This window comes from Rhinolophus sinicus, chromosome 17 (assembly GCF_057876585.1).
Source record: "Rhinolophus sinicus isolate RSI-liver-muscle chromosome 17, RSI-T2T, whole genome shotgun sequence".
In the NCBI taxonomy this organism is placed as follows: domain Eukaryota; kingdom Metazoa; phylum Chordata; class Mammalia; order Chiroptera; family Rhinolophidae; genus Rhinolophus; species Rhinolophus sinicus.
In genome coordinates, this window is record NC_142517.1 from 187912001 (window position 1) to 187927204 (window position 15204).

General features: G+C 40.5%; 1 protein-coding gene across 4 annotated transcripts in view; it reads left to right on the plus strand.

The window, feature by feature from the left end:
- Positions 1-12589, plus strand: part of ADAM23 (ADAM metallopeptidase domain 23) — a 155641-nt gene extending 143052 nt beyond the window's left edge. Inside the window, exon 26 of one of the 4 annotated variants that reach the window (XM_019726899.3) lies at positions 404-4050. In XM_019726899.3, the coding sequence (XP_019582458.2) occupies positions 404-452 (49 nt within the window). In that variant the 3' untranslated portion in view covers positions 453-4050. Of the gene's footprint in view, positions 1-403; positions 4051-12566 lie in introns of those variants that run through there. The other 3 variants (XM_074340983.2, XM_019726901.3, XM_019726900.3) reach the window with 3 other exon arrangements.
- The last annotated feature ends 2615 nt before the right edge of the window (positions 12590-15204 follow it).

Genomic DNA, 15204 nt, shown 5'->3' on the forward strand with positions numbered 1-15204 from the left:
GCAAGGAAGCAGCTACAAGTCCTTCAAAGTTTTTCTTAGTTCTAACAGCCCGCTCCCTATAAAAATTTTCATCTCCTTACAATTAGCCATGTCAATTACATCTGAAATAAGAGACACATTGGGCTGCTGAGGCTTCTAGTGATTTAACATGAACAACTTGAAGCTTCTTTTGGTCTTGAATGGGTATAGTCTAGTGGAGATGCTGTCACGACCTTCACAAGTGTGAGCTCGTGTGTGTTTCGATTTCAAGCTATTTTGGGAAACCTGCCTCAGTGTGAGTTGATTACTTTGCTCTGGAACTAGTGTTGTTGTCATTATCATCACCCTTTTCTCATCATGATCTGATTAATATTGTGGATATTTTCCTCCTCTGCTTCCATCTTCTTTTGACGCACTCTGGAAGAAATGTCAAGAAGAGGAGGTTCGATCCTAGTCAACAAGGCCCCATCTGAACCCGCCGCACTGGAGAAACGGTGCCTCTTGCTGTTGGACCTGGGTATGACATACTTGTAGCAACGTTGCCAGAACTATTAAATCCGTAAACCAGAACACTGAGTGGTGATGACGACAGAACTAAAGTTGGGGTGATAGGGATGAGGTCAAAGAAAACTGTCCTTTTTGGAAATAATTTCAAAGAACTCCTCCCACCACACGTCAAAAAAAAAGCGGCAAAAGACAATGTTATAAAAAGAACTATTTCAGAATCTTTTTTTTCTTTTCCTAACTAAAGGAAGAAGGAACAACAACAAAAATTAAGTGCAATAAAAGAACCATTAAAATAGCAAATGATATTTTTTTCCCCTTCCTCAGCGTGCTGGCACTTAATACCTTCTCAATGATTTGGCATGGTTTTCTTTTTTTTTTTTTTTTTTTCCTTTTCCTACCAATGACACACTCCAGTGGCATGAAGATCTAATTTTCGAAAGGGTAAAATCTGCATGGCATATATACAACAAGCAGCTAGCAAGCCAATCCGCAGCAAAACCTACAATTGAATTCCTAAGATGACGATGACAGATGAATGCAAGGAAGCTGCCTGGCCCCCACCTCCTGGACTAGACCAGGCCACGAGGAACTCCAGAGATCCCTGCTCTTGTTGATTCACTTTCCCATTGTCTTTTCTCCTGGACCGAGCATCCTTTGGAAATGGGAGCTGGAATCTGAGCGATGATGCTATTGTATAGTCCTTTTATAAATGTAAATATGGAAATAAGAGATTTTGACACATCATTTTCACTTGTCTGTATTGAAATATTTTTCTTGTAAAGGTTCTCTGTAAACTTGAGTTTGTTTGCTCCCCATCCATTTGGTTTCTTGTCTCTATTTCGTTTTCTGTCTCTGTTCTTCTCTCTTGTAACATGTTCAATGATTGTTGGGCTTGCTTAAAAAAGACATGTAGCCATAGATGAAGGGAGTCGCTGCACAAAACACGTTCAATTTAAAAATGAAATGCTCGAAACCAAAAAATAAACAAGGTGGAGGGGGGGACACAAAACAACAAAATAACCCATGTTAAAAACACAAAAATGATGTAAGTGCAAATATATGTACTGATAAGTCTCTAAATTTTTTTGATGTCATTATAGACGTATGTATATAATGTAAGAAAGTAGACACCCTCTCAAATTAATCACAGAAGTGCCAAGCTCATGATTTTAGTTTTTGGTTTTGACAATTTTCTTTCCCTGTCTTTAATGTGAAAGGAGGATAAACTTAAAGCCTTAAATCAAAATTTTTTTTCAATGTTGAAAGCTTAGAAAAAAAGTTGAGCTTTCCATTGTATTCATATCTATTATTGTCAATATGTCATTCGTGCTTCATCTTCCTGCCTCAAAAAAAATATGGTAGAACCCCACTGTAAAATTGGTCATGGAGACAGAAACAGCAATTACCTTCTTGTGAACACTGTTGTAATAGTCTCTAATTCTGTGTGTTGTGTTTTTAGCAAACCTCGTTTGGCCCTCAGTGTGTTGCTGGTCTGTGGAATGTTGCCGTGGAATACACTGGGATTCTGCTAGATACAAAGTCACCTTCTTTTCCCTCCAGGCAGATTTGCAGGTGTAATTTGGCTTCCCAAGTCCCTCTGAGTTTATTTCACTTTCACTGAGGTTTCTTCTTCCATGAACATGGTCATGATCGATTCCTTTCAAGTGTGAATCATGTATGTTAATAAAGAAATTTGGTCCTCGCTTTGTTTGGAACGTAAAAACTTGTACACGATCCATTCAGTGAGCATCCCTCTAGAGACGAGCTTTCCTGAAGGTCCCCAAAGAGCCCGTGCTTTTCTAATGTCCACTTTTTAGAAACAGGACACTTGTACTATTCACTTTGTGACAACCAAATCAGTGGCTAGATTTAGTGTTCAGTTCTTTTCAGCAAGATTTATGACGCTAGTCTCACAACTTTGGCTTTGACTTTGGAAAGGATTATGTCCTAAAAATGTACTGCTTAAAACAGTGGGGTTTCCCCCCATATATCTTTCATTGTGGACGTATCACAGTCGTAGAGCAGAAACCTTAATTTCTGTATGCTACAATAGACCATAATCTAACATCTTAACCCTGTTACTGCTTTCTGAGTACTAGGTGCTACACAGGTATGCAGTCTTTCTCTAGAACTAGCTGTATGTTTATGTTATAATAACGAGGCTCTCCACAAGGTGTAAGACTCAAGTTGTATCCCTCACCTGGTGGCAGCAGCTCTTTCAGCCCGGAGGAAACGCAGATTACTCAGCATCACTTCCTGTCACTGCATTATTTACGTTACCCTGTTGCTGGATCCTACTCACTAGTGGATTCTAAGCCACTGCTGAGCACACCATGTACATTTTATTGCTCTTCCAGAGGCACCAAGGTGACTTAATAGAAACAAAACCATGGTGGTTACAAAACAAGTTAAATCTTTATTAATTAACTTTTGAGCATTTCACAAACAACATTGTAAACGTGCGATGTTATGTTTTAAATCAGACCACAGTGGTCCCCAAATATTATGTACATATATGGCAAATGTCAATGTAACTTTTTGTTACACTGGCACTTTCATAGGTAATCAAACCTATGCTCCAATGTTAAATTATGTGTGTATATGTAAAATACACGAGCTTTAAGCTATGTGTGTATGAATATGAACGATAATGCAACCATACCAATCGTAAACAGTGGATTATAATTATTTTGGATATTAGGTTATGTAGTTGCAAACTCTTTGCTGTCATTTCTCTTGCACTTGCCATTCATTTGCTGATTTTTGTAATGTGAATACTCCTTCTTATTAATTTGAGCTCAAAGCACAAGTATATCACCGTTTAATGTTACCCAACAAGAGTTAGTGTTAAGTGATGACAAGTTCCCATTTCACCCGCTATACTTTTGCTGCATTGAGTAACGACACATGGATGAGCTGTGCGCTAACTTCATCGCTCACCTGGGATACTGCATGAGCCCACCGAACTCGAGCTACTCCTATTAGATAAATGAGCAGTACACATAGGTGCATGTTATGAAACATGAATCACATAGAGCTGTGGAGTTTCACCACGTGGTATGTGTATTTTTTGTTTTTGTTTTTTTACTATGCAAAGATGGGCAATGCACAAACTTTTCAAAGACTAGTGTCTGAAGAACTTTACAAACAATACTTGAACCCTTTCTTTAAAGTCATCCCATCATATTTTATAGTCATTGTTGCTTCCATTGTTGATTTTCATTTTTAAATGGTTTGTAATTTTTTAAGTGCACAACCTGAAGTTTTGTTTGAAGTTAATAAATTCATTCATAATCTTGTTGGCTGCCTACGAAGGGAGGTTCGGTACTCATTGTATGCATCTTTTAGTCAAGTGTGTATTAAAACTTTTGTTAACATAAATGTTGTAGCTTTATACTTTGATCATTTTTCATAAACTCTTTTTCTGTATTCTCTTGTATTGTTGAATAAATGGCCATGCGCCTGATATCACCAAGAGTTTTAGCACAGGTCTCTCAATCAAAGGCTCCCTGAAAATTTAAGCAGTCAACGGAGCAAAATAAAATCTCTGATTTATATTCCTGATTAGGATTCAGTTTCATTGGATGTATTGGAAATGATTTGCTTCTTATAAGTCAGAAAACAAACAAAACAAAACAAAAACAACAAAAAACCTCCACCTTAGAATCAAACCATTATCATTTTTTTTCTTTAGTGTCGCTTCTGAGTGTAAAGAGGGTGGCTAGTAATAACATCTACACTTTTGACTTGGTACCAAATTGACAAGCTGTCAATAAAATAGAATTATTGGGTATTCGAATTGTGTTATTGAAAACATTTGAAGGAATAGATTTCCTAACGCCTCATGTAGAATTGGTCATCCAATGATAATCCTTCTTCATGAATGTCGTCCAGTATGTCTCTGTCCATCCTCACTGCCATGCTGTGGGTGGGCATCACAGCCACACGTATCTCACACATCTACTGCACTGACACAGGCTAATCGGGCTGCATCATTCCTCTGATGAAAGTTTGCAGGGCTCTTCATTGTCCAGAGCAGGGGTGTCCAAACTTTTTTCAACGTTTTTCACCAAGGGCCATATGCGGTAAAATACACAAACAGCCAGGCCGCTCACTCGAGGTGAAGCACGTATTGCCTCACCTGGTTTATTTAAGTAAACTAAATACATTTTCGGAATTTGCTGCGGGCCAATTAAAAGTGGATCGCGGGCCGCAGTTGACCCGCGGGGCCGCAGTTTGGACACCCCTGGTCTATAGGGATAAAGTCTAAACTTACTGTGACTTAAACTTTTGCCTGCCTTTCGTGACCCCAGCCTTGTTTATTTTTCTAGCCTTCAACGGTCTTATCCTCTCACAGTCACTCAAGTTGAAGTTTTTCTCAAAGAGCCTTTTCTACTCAGATCTGAATAATGTCAATGTAAATTTTATGTTCCATTCACCATAATTTGTTGGTTTCTGTGTCATTTCATGTAACAAAAGAAATGTAGAAATACGTAAAAATAACATGAATCTTATACTTTAACTAAGAAAGCATATTTGAATTATTTATGTTTGACTTTAAAAGAATTATCTGATAGGTTTTCCTTTAAATCATTCTGTTTTTTGAGGTTGACATTGAAAATGAGTTCTACTCTATGCTCCCTGGGTAACTGACTGAGAAGGGTGACCCAGAAACCAAAAACTCCCTAGATAATAGAAGAGCAGTGCTAGAGTTAAAACTTAGATGTGAGTATTTAAGTAGATAATCCATTTGCTCATGATATAATTCCTAAGTAACTTTTAAAATTTAAGATAAGCACCTTTTAGGTTAATGTGCAAAGGTTAGGGACTGCTACCCATTAACTTATTCATTCAACAAATATTTATTAAGCCTCTATGTCAGGAACAACTCCTAGGAATTTAAGGAACAAAAGAAAATTCTAGGCCTAAAGTTGCTCACAGTTTAGCAGGGAGATACATGTGATAAATGTGATCAATGAAATTGTGAATGGGAATAAAAAGAATTTAGGTGGGGCAGGTGGGAGAGGGATGCAGGAAGGCCTCCTAAAAGAAGTGAGTTTTGAACTATCTTGATAGATGAGAAGAGTTCACTAATCTAATAAAGTGGGAAAAACATTCAAGGCACAGAAAGCAATGTGAGCCAAGGCCCAGGAAGAAGAGCTCAGCCCCTCGGGGTAAGTGGTGCTAAGTGTACGATCCATCTGCCCTGTGTTTCCTTCCATCTCCCTCTTTTTTCCTTCCTACTTTTCACAAACACTTGATCTATAAAAATCGTAGAGTACTGTGCCAGGTCTCAAGGACACAACCATTTGCTCTCAATCTTGTGAGTGAGATGCAACATGTAAATACCACATGATAAGTGTCCTAATAGACCTAAGTATTAGGTGCCTCAGGAGAAGAGAGGAGAGAGAGATGCTATCCGTGTCCTTGATATCAAGAAGGGTTTCACAGAGGAGGTGCCATTTGGGCAAAAGGCTGTGCAGTTGGACGTAATATGGTGATCACTCATCGTTATGTTTAACCAGGGCTCATTTTGCTTGGTAGAAGTACATTCATAGATGTCTTGGAAGAACAACCTGTAATGTTCAGTCTAACTTTCTACGTCGGATATCTGGATTGCTTTGCTTGTGTGAAGATAATTCCTATAAGGCTATCCATCAGAAGCTTATCGTTTTAGATATTTTCCTACTGACATGCTCATTGTGGATCAGTTTTAAATGTTTGGAGCTGTCTGTGATAATAAAGAGGGCTTTTTGGCCATACCTATAAATCTTGAATATTTTCTTAACATACAGATCCCTAGCTCATTTCAGTCTGGAGTGAAGGGGTGGCTAAGAACCATAAATACTTTTAAAGCATCATTTAGTAAGTCCTTCAATTAATGAAGGGTCAAAATCATTTTTCCAAGGGCAGCTGCACTTCTGGTCCACTACAGTTAGTGTTTGTCTTATGCTTTGGAGAGAAACTTGCCTACCATCCCTCAGTCTTTTCAAAGGCTCACCAGCACGTCTGGCTCCCTGACTAGAACAAGTGCTAGGCCACATACGTGACTTCTGGAGAGACAGGAAATGCCATGATCCCTCATTACCTCAAGGTAGCTGTCCTACTGAGATCTGCTGCTGCCCCTTTGCCAGCTGATTGCCTGAGCGCGCACACTTCCCCTGGTGTGGCTGCAAACACTGCACTCGTGACCCCACAGACTCCCCCTTTGTGGAACATTTATCTGACTGTGATGATCCCTGAAAGCCAAATAAGCTGAGTGAATTGACCGGTCCTCCAAAAACAAGGCGAAGCAAGGCAAAACAAAACAACAGCTTCAGCCTAAACGAAACGATCAGGAGTATATCAAGAGTTCTTCAGATGTCTTCAGAGCTGGAAATAGCTTCCAGCCCTCAGGAGGTAAATGAGCTTGCGGCAGAGCTCCTTGCTACGTCAGGCCAGGTCTCAGGGTGAAGACAGAAAAGGGTGACTTGGATGGTAAGTGCCATCACGGAGGCCTCTGTTCTGCAGCAACACAGATTTGCAGAGTCATTGTCGCTCCCATAGAAATAGCGAATGGACAGGATCGGTAGGCTTAAGCTGCTTTTCCTATGTCGGTGAAATGGCTAGAAAGCAAGGGTGACAAACCCTAATGTCTACAGAAGCCAACTACCCAAATGAGCAGAATAGCGCAGTGCAGGAGACAAGAGAGGTGAAGGAGACGGAGCTGAGATGGAGAGCACACACTCTGTGTTTGGCTCCAGCCGATAGTTGTGGAAACTTGGGCCCTTCCATCGCTTTTTTCTATTTATTTTTCTGGAGAAGCCAGAAACCCAAATTTGGGTATAGTGTTTCCTGTTTTGAAAATGGTGCAGCCAATTCATATTTTAAAAACACTGTGGATCATGGCAGAACGTATCTTTGTGGAGGATTAAGTCTACTGGCCCCTAGTATGGCACTCCTGCATAAATTAATGAGACATTGTCATGTGGGGCCCCCTGGAATCGTCTGATAGCTTCAGTGGGTTTGCAGATGTAGCCTTGCTCCCAGGCCGGTGGCCACGTGAAGAATCATGGAGGCATTCGTCTGAGTTGCCATTACAAAGCTGACTTAGTGTTATTTTGTGTGGACGAGGAGCAGACACTGAAAACCATCGAGTATCCAAGGCAGCCTCACTCAAATCATGGCCTTTTGGTGATGCTTTGTGTGCTAAATTTATTCAGATGTGCTCAATTGTGGGAGAACAAATCCTGAGCTGGCAAATAGGCTTTGTTAACGCTCATGCGTCAGTGCTCCCAGAGGCTGGTCTCAATGCTCGCTGAGGCAGCTTAGTGGTAGCCTGGCTCCTACGCCATGTCGACCATCAGTCAGAGAGAGTGCTGTGGTTGATTATAGATGTCTGCTACCTGGCAACCAAAAGTACCTGACTAGATTTGCACAAATCTTAAAACAGTCTTTCAGTCTTGGACTCTCAAGGCCAATCGGATATAGAGATGAGTCAGCCAATCCAGCTAATCCAGAGGTCCCTACATAGTTTTCTGGATCCAGGGAAATAAAGAAAGTGTTCTTGAGCAAAGAAATGCAGAAGCTGAAAAATCCAGTAGGAAAAAAACAAGTTAATTTTTAAAAATTGGGGGAGGGGTTGATTAATAATGAAAATTTACATGTTTATTGGAGAAAATTTGAAAACCAAAACTTTAAAGAAAATTAAAACCACTATAAATCTAATCACCAAAATATAACCTCCATTAATACTTTGTCAATTTCTTGAACCTTTATTTTGTTTTTTCCCACCACCACAGAGCGAGCCCACAAAGGTAGGCAACAAATGTGTCTCTCTTAGGATCTGTGTTTCCATTCCCCTGCTCATTTGTGTGTGTGTGTGTGTGTCCTTGTACCATGTTCCATGATCTACTGGCTCTAGAAATGTACGTGGCAGTCGGATCATTAGGGCGAAGAAGTACTTTCTAGCCTCTCGACCTTGGCTCAGCTTGTTTCCTTGGCTGGGAAGACTTCCTCTTTCTTTCAGAGCTCCAATCAAATTCCTGTGCATCCCCAAGTGTCACCTTTACAAAGTCTTTCCTGATCCTTCCACAATTTTCTAGGAATGCACAGAGACTGTGGGAGCTCCCGTGAGTGGTGGAGCTTGGATGAAACCCCAGGTATTTTAGGCTCCAGAGTCCATGCTCTAATCACATCATTTCACTGTCCCTCTTATGTTCCCATTTCACAGTTAAAAAAATTCAAAGTTGAAAAGGTTTAACACCTTCCTTGAGCTCACCATTGCACTAAGTAGTGAGGCCATGTACAGGAAGCAGATAGTCCAATTCTGGATCCTTTTCTGAACCCAGGAGAACAAAGAACATAGCATATATGAAAAAAACAACAACAATTGAGCAGTGGGGTACAAACAGTAGATCCTTGGAGAGAAACATTTGCTGCCCACATTTACGTGCTGAGTCTGCTACCAGTACTGCTGGAACAATTACTTGTGGCCACCACTAGGAGACAGGGAGTGTCCATGTTTAGAAGATCTGTACTGTAAAAACTTGACTCTCTGAATGCAAATCCTAACCTTTTGTTAGATGTGAAGAGAGAGAGAGAGAATAGCAGGAAAAGGCTGAAAATCTATTTCTGTGACACTCCACTTAACATATTCCAGAGGGGATACGTTAACCAGCTTGAAATATCTGCAGGATGTTAAGGGAGAGAAGAAATGGGATTTTGTTGTTATCTCTGATGAGTGAAATTGTGTTCTGTTACAAAACCGATGAGAAAAAAATTACAGGAATGCTATTTTCAATCCCATATTAAAAAGAACTTCATTGAGTCAACAAGTAATACAATCATCTACTAAATAAAAGATCTTTGCTAGATATGGTACGTCAGAAAATACGATATCCAGATTTGGCTCCAAAGGATATTTATAATCTTGTGGAGGAGCTAAGAAATAGGGAAAGAATGACCACTTATGATGAAAATGTCATACTAGGTAAAGGAAACACAGATAAACTATTATGAAAGATCAACAGACAAAAATACTACTTCCTGCTTTAGGGGTATAGGAAGATATCAACAAAATACTCTGGATGAGGGAGCATTTGAATTGGTATCTGAACAATTGGTGAATTATGGACGTATGAAAATTGGGAGGAAAGTGTTGCAGCTTGAACTAGGTAAGAGGTACAAGTTTAGTTGAAATAACAAAGACTGAAATACCAGTGGCTTAAATAAGAGAGAAGTTTTTCTCCCTTGCATGAGCAGTCCAGAGCTGATATGGTGTCTCTTCACACCCACCATCTTCTTGCTGTGTAAACCTTAGCAGACAGATTCTGCCTCATGGAACAAATTTTCTTCTCCAGCTTCCATCACTCTGCCTTCCAGAAAACAGGAGGAAAGGAGGAGACCTACCCGTTCCTCTGGATACCAATCTGGCAGTTGCATATATCACTTTTTATCACAGGCATTGGTTAAAACTTAGTCATGTAGCCACACCTGGTTGCAAAGGAGACTAGAAAATGTAGTAGGAGGTGGTATTATTACTAAAGAAAAAGATTAGAAAGGGGCATTGAGAGACAGCTAGCAGCCTGCTCCAAGCTTATGGAGAAGTGCCCATGGGGGGATTATGAAGGTAGATGGGGATCCCAGGTGGATTTGTGAAGCACTGTTCAGATCCAGTTTGAGGAATAAAGGGATTTTAAAGGGTTTTCCTCTGTGTGTTGGGAATGCCGCTGGAAGATGGACATCTACTGTTGACCCTTTTGGGGACTGCCTCTAGTAAAGAAAACTGCCCTCCTCAAAGTAGCCTACATCCAATGATGGATCAGTGTGGGGTTATCAAGGCCCAGTCTTCTCACCCCCACTCAGGACAGCTCTCAGGGCCAGACCAGCTCCAAAAGCTTTGCCTTTGCTGGTCCCTGGTGGACGCTCATCTCCCTCTGCCTGATCCAGCTTTCTCCCCTCTCCTTCCATAGCTGTGGGAAAGCGCCTCCTAATGTTTATCCTGCCACGGAACTCTGCCTCGGAGTCTGCTTCTCAGGAAAGCCCATCTGGAACAATCACCAATAGCTTGATTTGAGCAGAGCATAGAGTGTATAAAGGGGAAAGGAAGGACTGACCTGTAGCCCTGGGTAAAGTGGTAGAGACGCTGAACTGTCGTGCATGGACTTGATCCGTGGGAGCAGGTTTCTGAGGATCAGAGTAATGGAAGCGATCTGCTTGTAGTGTATAGGATGGATTGTGGGTAAGAGAGGCAGGAGATGGGCAAACCATTTAGGATAGGAGGGCTATAGCACAGATATAGGCTAATGAAGAACTGGAACATGGTTCCGGCGATGCACAAAGGAGTGGAATGGGCAGATCACACAGGCAGAATCAATAGAACTGGGCAGCTGGTTGTAGAAAACAAGAGAGAAGGAAGGGTAAAAGATAAAGGCCGGGTTTGATACCTAGTGATTGGGATGAGGGGGACAGTCTGGAAGAGACCCTGACTTAGGGGGCAAAGATGTATTCGATTTTGGATCTGTTGGATTTGAGGGGCTTGAAGAAAATCTTGGTGACGATGTCCAGTAGGCTGTTGAAATAAGGGTGGGAAACTCCTTAGAGAAGTTAGGATGGAAACACTTACTTGGGAACCATCTATAGGTGTAATGATTTAAGGCATAAAATAAGAGACAATTTCTTAAGAAGGCATCATAAAAAGGGAAAGGAGGAAAGTGGAGGAGAAAAAGGGCTGAAGATATTAAAAGAAAACATAGAATGAATGCAGCAGATCATGTTTATGAAATTGGCACTATGTGCTAAATGACTAGTGACAGCAGAAACGAATTCTGTTGGTCCCAAGAACAGAACTTAACAAGGAAGGGTGAATCTGATCTTTCTGCTGTAGCCATCATTCCAACTGATATGGAATCAATAATGGCTCTCCATAAAGGGGAGCATACAACTCAATTACCAAAAAACCCAGAAGCTACACTAGGATATCTGAAACAATTCCCATGTTTCCCCGAAAATAAGACCTAGCCGGACTATTAGCTCTAATGTGTCTTTTGGAGCAAAAATTAATGTAAGACCTGGTCTTATTTTAATATAATATAAGACCGGGTATTAATATAATATAATATAATATAATATAATATAATATAATGATTATAATATAATATAATATAATATAATATAATATAATATAATATAATATACTGGGCAATGTAATATAATACAATGTATTGTAATACTGGGTCTTATATTAATTTTTGCTCCAAAAGACTCATTAGAGCTGATGGTCCAGCTAGGTCTTATTTTCGGGAAAACATAGTCTGAGGGAAACTGGGTTGTCTACACTTGAAACTTTTCACAATATTGCAAAAGAACAAATTTCAGAAAACCTTATACTTCCATTACTATCACTATAATTATACTTTCTTTAGTCCAAAACCCATATTACAAGCATTTGGCCTTCCAGGAACGAAATGAGAATGACACTCCCATACTTATAAGAAGCTAAATATTGATTTATCAGCAGAGCGGTTGTTTATTAATAACATGATAGCTTTCCACAGAAGAATATTATTCCTGGGCCACTATGATCTCAGTGCAGATGACTGTCATAAGGTGGGACACGAGAAAGCTGGTAATTGTTCCTGAGCCTCAAAATTACACTCTCAGTGCCACACAGAGAAGAGGTAAGATGCTTGAGACTTTTCATCAGGTGTTTAGTATTTTGAGAAATGTGAGTCGAACATACGAGAAATAAAAGGAACCAATCCAAGTAGAGAGTCATGGTTACAGGTAGTCAAAATGGCTCTGTATTTCATTAAGTTATCAAAAAATTGTTGACCTATCCTTTCTTGGTGAGGTATTGCCCAAAGCCACATTTCATTAGCTATGGCAGAAAAATGAAGAATAAAGTTTTCTTTATTAAAGTTAAAACAAAACAAAACACAAAACTCTGAGATGGCCTTGCACTGAAATATTTATATGAGACCAAATATTCAGATGAAAGGAGGAAATGTAGTCAATTCAGTCCATTGTTGCTTTGTTCTCAGGATATATACCGAGTAGGTAGTTGTCCCATAAAATAACAAGCCTTTTGCTTTTTACAGATGAATGAATTACAGATGAAGATACCTGGAAGAAGTCCTGTGACTATCAAAGTCTGCACAATTCCCACTTAATTTGCCAGAAAGGCAAACCATTTATTTACAAATCACATATCATGTATCTTAGTGGACTATTACAAATATTTTATAACATAGATCATCTATTTGGTAGACTTCCTGCAGTATCATGACAGTTAATTACATAACTTTGCAATAAGTTTGGTTAGAAAGCTTTGTATGTATTTACGTTTATTGTAGTGAAAGATAAATTTTGATTTCCTTCCACAGTGATTGATATCTCAAACTGAACCCCTTGCACAAAAAGTGATTTACAGGTAAAAATAATGTCAGCATGTTGCTTTTGAAAACATCCCTAACAGAATAAACCCTGAAAACATCCCTAATGGAATAATTCCAATTCCTCATAATACTCTTCTCCCCACTCTACATTTTATGAGGGCCTGAGAATGCTTCCATCGTCCTACTCAATGTGACAGAGGCTGTTCTACAGAATTTGTTATGGGGCTAACCCTTGTGCTTGGGAACCATTTTAGACAAAGGGAAAAGTGTGGTGTCAGAAAGATGCTGGAATCATGGTGTGGGGACAGAGCCCCAGAGAGCAGTTTCCAGGCTCTCGGCCTCACGTGGAAGGGTGCTGGCTCAGGTAGTAAATGGCCATCAACTGTGATTGGATGGCCATCAGCTGTGGCTGGTTGGCCGTTGGCTGTAAGCAGTGAGCCGTTGGCCACTACTATAACTGCTATGGCTACGCTAGCAGAAAAAGGGGGCTAGCAAGAAGGTAGTGGCTGAGCTAACAAGAGCGGATTGCAGAGAGGCGGATGCCACCAGAGAGGATATAGTGATATGACTCCCCTACTTATGGCTCCGTGGGTGTTCCTTTTTGGCCTCACCATGTCCTGCGTTCTCTTGTGGGGAGCGGGACCAGAGACCCCGCAGGCTGCCTGACACCCTGCACGACAAACGGCGCAGCGAGCAGGGTCTCCCACATGACACATGGTCTGAGCAGAACATGGTGGAACTACAGTGATTTAGAAATGAGGTGGGTCATATTTATAAATATGACTTTGCAAAAATGGGCCAAGAGAGACAGGGTTTGGGCTTACTAGCAGATGAGCATGGCTTTAACTTTATCTTGTTTGCTGTTTTGATTTCCTCCCCTATTCTACTGTTTTATGTCTGAAACATTTACAACTGGGGAACATAAGGAAGATGTTCAACAGCCTTTACAGCCACTAGCTTGCCAAAGTGTTTCAAAAACTGCTGGGCATTGGATGGAATATTTAACACAAGGGCTTCTGGTGTATAGGTTGTTGCCTGACATCTTTCTGGTCTTGAGATGGATCAATGAAATGGTTGTATAATAGATCTCCTGGATGATTCTCTCACTTATGCCTGTTACCTAGTGAGGAAAACGTGTTGAACTGGAAACTCAAGAAATTTATTCCAAAATAAAATTTCTTTTACTGCTGGGGATGACAAATTATGTTGGCTATCAAATGCAGATGTCTTGTTTAATGGCAGAGATGGTCAATTTTCTTACAGCAACTCTAGATTAGGCTTACACGTTACAAGCTTGTATATAGGAATTCATAAATTTCTCAGTAAGATTTAATCAATGCCTTGGCTGATGTTATAACTTCGTTAGAGTCTAGAAGTTTTCTGTATAATTATTAATTCAAAGCCATCTATGAATGGGTGCCCCCAAAAGTATGTCAGGGATGAAACTCATCTGAATATGGGATCCCAAGATTGGATGGATATACACGTATACATATACATATACATATACATACACATATACATATACATATTTGAACATGTAACATGCTCTTCCAAATCTGTACTTATACAAATAATGTATAAATTTAAATTTTCTTGAGATATAACCCCCAGATAGGTGAGAAACATGGGGCCTGTTAAACGAAATTTACTCATTTTTAGGAGTTGCTGGTCATTACGCAAGGGAGTGAGTCACCTATCTTTCTGTTTTCAGGGAAATTTCCTTGAAATGTTTTCGAGGAAAAGCTGGAGGAGGGTTTTTGCCTTACAGCTGCCAAACCAGTTTGTTCCCCCCGGGGTCTTGCCAGGATTTCACAAGGGAGTGCCTCGGCAAACTGAGGCCCGATGGAGAGATATCGGAAAAGCTCCTTTGAGGGGAAGTCTCAGCAAACTGTGGCCCGATGGAATTATATCCCCTTCAATGGATTCCTTGGAGGGGTGTGTGTGTGTGTGTGTGTGTGTGTGTGTGTGTGTGTGTGTGTGTGTGAAGGCAAAGTCCAGGCTGGAACACAATGGGAACTTTCGGAAATACAGCCAGCAGGCTACTAACACACAGATCTTGAGATTAACAATCTTTTACCTCTTTAGAAGTTTACCAATAAAAACTACGCGTTGGCCCTATTCGGGGTTCAGTCCCTGAGACTGTTCCCCTTGGCTCTGCGGTTTGCATTCTATTCATGGCTACTGTCTTTTCTTAACCCTGCACCACGCTTCTCCCTCCCCACAACCCTCCTCGTGCGGGACACGACAGAGGGTTAAAAAGGAGCCTGATTGCTGAGTGGCTGAAGGGTGAAGAGGCATATGCTCTTCACATACCTTGGTTGGTTTCAGTACTTCCAGA